The 7398-nt window shown below is 44.5% G+C and overlaps 2 protein-coding genes across 2 annotated transcripts; both read right to left on the bottom strand.

Annotated features, from left to right (window-relative positions):
* Positions 1-603: 603 nt before the first annotated feature.
* PCYB_073090 (MAC/Perforin domain containing protein) lies at positions 604-2964 on the bottom strand (the record flags this gene model as incomplete). Its single annotated transcript, XM_004221706.1, has 2 exons — positions 604-2748; positions 2881-2964. The coding sequence occupies 2 exons, from the start codon at positions 2962-2964 to the stop codon at positions 604-606; spliced, it is 2229 nt and encodes a 742-aa protein (XP_004221754.1).
* An 848-nt stretch (positions 2965-3812) lies between these two features.
* On the bottom strand, positions 3813-6101 carry PCYB_073080 (NADPH-cytochrome p450 reductase; the record flags this gene model as incomplete). Its single annotated transcript, XM_004221705.1, has 2 exons — positions 3813-5708; positions 5778-6101. 2 exons carry the CDS (start codon positions 6099-6101, stop codon positions 3813-3815), a joined length of 2220 nt encoding a protein of 739 aa, XP_004221753.1.
* Positions 6102-7398: the final 1297 nt, after the last annotated feature.

The raw sequence follows: 7398 nt of genomic DNA, 5'->3' as shown, positions 1-7398 counted from the left end.
AGTAGTCGTTTTTTTTTTTTTTTTTTTGCGTAGAAATATAAATTGCAAAGTTGTCCTATTCAGCCAGCCGCTTTGGAAAGATCCTCCCAGACGAGCGAGCTGTCCACGAATGCTTTCATCATTATCACCGCGATTGTCATGGTCACTAGCATCGCCACTGTCATCGCCACTGTCATCGCCACTGTCATCGCCATTACCATCGCCACTGTCATCGCCACTGTCATCGCCATTACCATCGCCACCGCCACAGCAAGCAAAACCGAACGTAGCGTCGCTTGTCACGTTTGAGCATGCGCTGCATAGATAAGCATACGATACGTGCGCCCATTCCACGCGCGCGTTTGCCCCTCTCAATAACGACAAATTTAAGTGAAGTTATTGCCACAAAAATGGTGCATCCCAGCGGCAAAATACATAACAGTCGCTTATTCAAATGGGCCCAAATAAACAGGACGATGAGTGCCATGAAGAAGGACACAAAGAGAGGGGTGCCCGCATTAAGTATACGCCACTACTACTCATCATACACGGAAAGAGGAAAACGTCATGGAAAGGGTCCATGAGTGTGGGTCTTCCCCCCCACACGTGGTCACCGGGGAACGTCTAATACACAGACACCGAGTAGTAGTTAAACCCCTTCATGTGCTTCTTATCCGAGCAAACGTGAAAGTCCTTGGGGCACACGTCGTTCACAGTGAAGCACGACCCCTTGCGCTTATTCAGGGGAGTCCGCGTAAACTCAAAAATGAGATTGAATAAAACCTGTTCAGGGCATATATCTATATGTTTCTTCTTCTTCCCGGATACGTTTTCCTGCACCATTTTGCGCACGTTGATAGAAAATTTAGAATTTTGGGACTCCTCGTGGCCACACACTACCCACAGGCCGACAGCCGACTGATCCGTTGGCCCTTGCATGGAGCAAGTTGGCTTCCCATACTTGCAGGGGTATATAGCAATCGATATAGGGTCATTCGAATTTAGTACACTTATTCCAAAGCCAAATAAAATTACTTGATTTTTTTCGGAGCACTCCAGGGATAGTAAGCCAGTGCCTGATTTGACCTTCTGCTCAAGGAAAGGAATCATTTCATCATTGCACATGGCGAAGAGGTAGCTATAGGCATTGTCGCTCATCTTGGAGTAGCATTTGTCTGAATCCTCATCACACGTGTTCATATAAAAATCCTTCAACACAGTTAAGTCGTTAGGCACTGATAGGGAAAAGCCTAGGATAAAATTTTTTTTCTCTTCACATTCGAGGACTACTAACCCAGTTCCACTTCCATACACCTTGGTAGATTTCATCAGTTGTTCCTTCACGTTGTAGAGCTTCATCTCGTCATTTGTTATCTGCCCCAGATTTAAGGGGACATTCACAGAGATGTAAAACTGTATTGCTTCCTCGTACACCTTGGTTAACCTATTGGGTAGAATTCTAGACAAAGGCTCGTACTCTCCCTTTATGGGCATTGGATTTTCTTTTATACTGTTTGCCCATTTTTCAAAATTTTTGGGATCATTTGGGTCATATATCGTGGTCCCCCCTATGATAACGGTTTCTTTTTCTGCACTTGAGTTAGTGCTCTCTTCATTACTTGCCTCGTTCGAATTAGTACTTGCTGAGGCCTTAGCCTTGAATAAGCCGAAGCCAACTGATCCACTCACAGATACCGATAGCCCATTTTCACTCAACGCTTTGTATTCATTTTTTGATATTTTCACTTGCTGTGTTATTTTCCCCCCCAAATGGATGAGGGTCGAAACGTGGGTTCCGAAATTTTTAAAAAAGTACATCCAGGACTCTACGCTGTGGCCACACTTTTCCGTTTTTCGATTATCTCGGAACTCTTCCACAGTGCAGTAAGTCCCGTCATGCTGCAGCGAATTGAAGTAGGATGGTAGTAACGAAATTGCCCTTACGAACTGATCGCTCAGCTTCCACTGCGAGTACTGAGACAAAGACGCCATGTACTTAAAGCAGTAGCTTTTCAACATGAACAGCCGAAATTTCTTCTTCGATATCGTATTAGACACACTCGTATACCCTGTAGATGCGGAGAAGGAACCGAAAAAACCGTAGGAGGCCCCTATAGACGCATCAACGGAGAGCTCCTTTGTGTACTCACTCATTGTACTTATTTCGCTTTCATTTTCTGACCTATTACACGAAATTTCATTTCGCACATATGACCCGTTTGGGTTTATATTCACGTAACTGTCCGGATAATCTACATCTGATTTGGGGTAAGTCAATTTAATGATAGAATCTCGGTACCCAGGATCTACCTTCAAGAAGGGGTCACCAATTGGGTTTCCAAAAATGAAATCGTAACCCACCCCTAGGTACTCCGTTCCTTGTATGACCACTGTAGACATACCATCTTCTCTCTCCTCTTTGTACTTATTATATAAATCCTTTTCCTCATCCACTCCGTCATACACAACCACTGTATGGTGTTGATCGTTGTAGACATTTTCTTCACTTATCACGCTGTCTTCTTCCTTCACCTTGTTGAGCTCCCCAATTCCTTTCATTAGATGCACGAAGTTTCTCACCTTACTGTTGCGGCAACCCTCAGGAGTGGTCTCACAGTTGTCCACATCATGTGTGGAGGCATTATCACCCTTTCGCACCTCATGGAAATTGATGCTACGAACCCGATTTGTGCTTTTCCCATCGGTGGAACGTTTCTCCAGAGTCATTTTTCTCCCTCCTCCTTTTAATCCCCCACTATGTAGTAGTACCTGCTCTTGCTGCAAAAAATGAAGAATGTCACTATTTTTCTTTGACAGCCTTTTGTTCTGGCCCGCTCCCCCCTCCTTCTTCACGCTTGAAGCGCAAACGTGGGGTTTCGCTCTAGGGCACTTCCTGCATACACTATGGGTTAAGAAGTCGTAAAGCACGTTCGCCACTACCGCTGAGTATATGGCAAGTATGAATGCTCCCCTTTGAAAGGCCATTTTTTACTGGGGGTGAAACGGTTATGTGGACGTTGTACACAAAAACAAATGTGTGTAGCGTCAGCAAGGCGGCAATTGGCTTTTTGCCCTTTGCTCATTTCGAATTGTTTGAAAACGAGGAGGTTAACCCCTTAACAGGGGGAATATATAATTTAAAAGATGAAGCGATTTCTTAAGGGACTCAACCCGCTCGTGCAAAAAAAAAGAGGTGTACACTAAAAGGTGTGCAGAAATCGGTGCGACTGACTACGAATTCTCAATGGAACAGTTTCAGCGTGACAGAGTTAGACCGATACGCATAAACTCATCCACATGTATCTATCAGTCCGCTTTACCTTGCAAAATTGGGGAGAACAAAATAAACTTTAATTCAGTGGCTGGGAAGACGTCCAAATTGGTTGTTCTTTGGGGGGAAAGACAAATATGCAGAACTGCTCTTTAAGGTGTGTGCAAAAAGGGAAAACATTATATCACTGAGTTTGACAAATAGGCAATGTGGCTAGGAAAAAAAAAAATAATATAAAATAACGAAAGACTTATCTAGCCAAAAGAGCAATGTGGCTAGGGAAAAAAAAAATAATTCTACCTGACCTAGTTAGCCAAATGGACCGGCAACTCGGGGGAAAAAAAAAAATTTTTTTACCTGATCTAGCTAGCCAAAATGGACCACAAAAAAAAAACCAAAACAGGTAACACTCAGATTTGCTACCCGAAATAGATACTGACCAACAAAAAAAGGACTCACTGCTAGTCCCATTCGGAAGGCACTCTTCCATCACTAAAAAGGGAACCCCATTTCCTCGCGAAGAGTGCGCAAAACTCGATACACAAATTCCGTCGTGCTTGCTTCACCACATTTCTTCCACATACCGCCCAGCCTTCTTCAAACTTTTGGTAAATTTCTTATTGTTTTGTTTGTAATGCATGGGCAAGCTGTTAATCGTTTTGTTCACATCTTTGCTCATGTTGCTATTGCCACAAACGTAGATGTAGGCCCCCTTTTGGATCAAACTCCATACAAGATCCTTCCTTTCCAGAATTAAATCCTGCACATAAACCTTTTCATGTTGATCTCTTGAGAAAGCAAGGAACACTTGATCAACATGCTTCCCTTCCTCAGCTTCCGCAATTTCCCTTTCGTAGAGGAAGTCTATTTCTTTCTTTCTGCATCCGAAGAAGAGTATTCGTTTGGCCTTCTTGACTACTCCATTTTGCACACACATTTGGTCGAAATGCTTAAATTCCGTTATGAACGCTTTGAAGGGGGCAATTCCCGTTCCAGTAGCGACCATGATAATATTGGTCGATTCCAAATAGGGGGGCAAACAAAATTTGGAAGATTTCAAATTAAATTTTACGCTATCATGTGGGGCTAATTCCTCCGTTAGGTAAAAGGAGGATGAACCTTTAAACCATCGCCTGCTGCAAAGTTCTCGTAACTTCTGCTCACTTATGGGGGGAAGCATATCGTTATTTTTAAACCCTTTCAGAGCCTTCCGAAGGGAATGAATAGGGTACTGTTTCTTCTTAACGGTTAAAGATATCGTGTCTTCCGCTTCCTTGGGGGATGAAGAAATGGTGTAACTTTTGGGAACATTCCTTGGAATTAGTTGCAAAAACGGGGTTAACTCGAACTTAGCTTGGGGCATGAATATATCAACAAATTCAATCAAGGTCATGTCTGACTCTTTGCAAATGTTGAAGAACGTACTTCTCTGTTTATTGGAAAGGAGATAATTGAACATTTTGAGTTCTTCCACATCTTTAATGAAGCAACTGAATTTCTTTAAAATGTTCACCCTCGGTATGGTCGTCAAGTCGCAGTAGTATGCCAGTGCATCTTCCACAGTGCATGGCGTGGGGAAGGGGACACACAAGGGGGGGATTTCCTGTGGTGAACTTCCTGGTAAGGCATTCAAATTCGAATTGCTGTGGGGAGATTCTGGGGAGTGATTCTTCTCTGTTGTGTTCCTAGACACAAAGGTGAATCTCTTTTTCCTGTCTGTATCGTCTAGGCCTAACCGCTTCAACCACCAGGAGACGACTTGCCTCGGGTTTTTCGTCAACACAACAAACGTGTCAGCTGCTTTGAAGGAGACTTTCTCCACAGCGATAACTATACGATTTACCTTATCATCGTCAGAAGTGTCGTTCACATTTTTCAACAGGTTCTCATTCGATATGACCCTTCCCCTTTGATGATTAAAGTAGAACTTGCCCGTTATGTCGGTCGTTTGGTGAGGCAAAATTGTTGGCTCCTTTTCACCGGGGTGTGTTTCTTGCAGCCCATGTGGCAACGCGTCTTCCGCTGCCACTGCCAATTCCTCTACCGCTGCTGCTGGCACTGCCGCTTCCTCTCCCTCTACCGATGCCGCTGGCACTGCCGCTTCCTCTTCCCCTTCGTACCGAATGCGGAGATTTATCTCTGGAAGGGTCGTCCAGTCCACCAACTCGACCACATTTTCTGAGACAAATTGTGCTGGAATAATTTCCTCCTTCATATGTAGCATTTTTACAAGTTCTTTAAAAAATTTGCTTTTCCAAATTTCAAAGTCCTGATATATATTGTCATCATCATCCCCAAACACATTTTCGCTAATCTGTTTTGCCTTAAATTTGGTGAGATAATTGGCTAGCTTTTTCGCAACCTTGTTAAAGTGCTTATATTGTTTGCTTCCTAATCCCATGATAGAATATATCGTATTTCTAAAATATTCATTGTCGTCATTCAGAATTTTGAGCCACTTAAAAAAGGCACATGCATTGTCTGTGGGTTCTCCATCTCCATAAGTCGCTACGATGAATATGCGTACTCCAAATTTTGATATCTCTTCCTTGTTGAAATATTCCAAGTCGATTATCTCTGCTTTTATTTTGAAAATGTCACTTAAGTTTTTGCTTAGTTCTTTGGAAAACTGCTCCGCAGTTCCTCCTTGGCTACCAAAGTAGATTTTCACGTTGTTCCTAATTTGGTCGTTTGTCTCAATGTCCCTTTGACTTTTCAAGTGGAGGAATCTTCTTACGATATTTGTCACTTTTCGAAAAAGGGGGGAGTGCCTGGTCTTCCAGGCGAGGAACACTGCGCACGCGCAGAAAATGGACCCCTGCAAAAGGAGCCTGCTCGCCCGCGGGTTCATTTTGCCTCGAACGCGGGGAAGTGGGGTCCTTCCAGAAGAGTTATCGCAGCGTAATGGAAGCGACCTATAACCGTTCTATCACCGTTATGGAAGCGGCCCATAACCGATCTATCACCGTTATGGAAGCGACCTATAACCGATCTATCACCGTTATGGAAGCGACCTATAACAGTTCTATCACCGTTATGGAAGCGACCTATAACCGTTCTATCACCGTTATGACAGGGGTTCTGCGCGGGTCCCCTTCAGTTCGCCCGCTCTATCGCTGTGGCAGTGGTTGGCACGTTCTCCCTCCTGGTCGACCCCCCAAAATGCCACTCCCCCTTCTTAAGCGGCTGGCTGACATGGTGGTTCCCTCACGAAGCAGCGCACGTAGAACGGGTTTTAACACTGTTGTGTTTCTTTAAAAGGTTGAGTGCCCTTTACCGTCCCCACACTGCTGCACAAGCATCCCTTCGCGCAGCGTAAAAGGCTTCAATCCTGTCTTAAGAGCTCGGCGGAAGGGGCATATCAAGGGGAGTAGAGCCACCGATATGCATACCGATCGGAAGCGTCTCCCTCAGGGTCACTACTCTCACCAGCTGAACCGGCAGCAGGATCGACGAGCATATGTAAAGCAAGCCCAGTGCGACTACGCTGAGTGGAAATTTTAAACCGCATCTCAAAGAGGAGTTCCAGTTGGGGGTGTCAGATGAAGGTTGTTCGGGACGGTACGCGACGGGCGATGGAGTTCAAAATTGGCGCGCTGGAAAGGAGCACAAAAAAGTTGCACAGAAACGTGGCACAAACGGGGAAGAAGCAACTCCCTCCCCTCGCACAGCGCAGGTAAAGAGGAGTTAAAAAAAGGGGGCACCTCTCGACCCACCTCGGCGCTGCTTAACAGCACTCAACATCGCTTAACGCCATGGTGCGGAAAATTCCCCCCGAGTGGCCCTTTCTTCCAATTTGGGGCTATTCCGCACAGGCAAGAAAGTTTGCATCATGCGTCCCTATTGAAGTACCCGTTTTGCCATTTTACATTTTATTTTAATTTAATTTTGTTTTATTTTTTATTTTTATTTTTTTTTTAAGTTTTTTTTTTTTTTTTTTTTGTGTTCATAAATTTTGATTTCCCGAATGAGAGTAACCCCTCTGTGTGAATTGCGCCAACCGGTTGAATAGGCACATGAGTCAATTTTTCGTTATGTGGTAAAAAAAGGGGTGCTAGCGGGGGAGGGGGGGATGCATGTATGTGCCGCGTGGGTTAGATGGGCGTTCCGGGCGAATCACGTGTGCTTGTACGAGCCACCGCTGTGAC

The sequence above is a fragment of the Plasmodium cynomolgi genome, chromosome 7 (assembly GCF_000321355.1).
Source record: "Plasmodium cynomolgi strain B DNA, chromosome 7, whole genome shotgun sequence".
In the NCBI taxonomy this organism is placed as follows: Eukaryota; Apicomplexa; class Aconoidasida; order Haemosporida; family Plasmodiidae; genus Plasmodium; species Plasmodium cynomolgi.
This window is presented reverse-complemented; position numbering and strand designations above follow the sequence as displayed.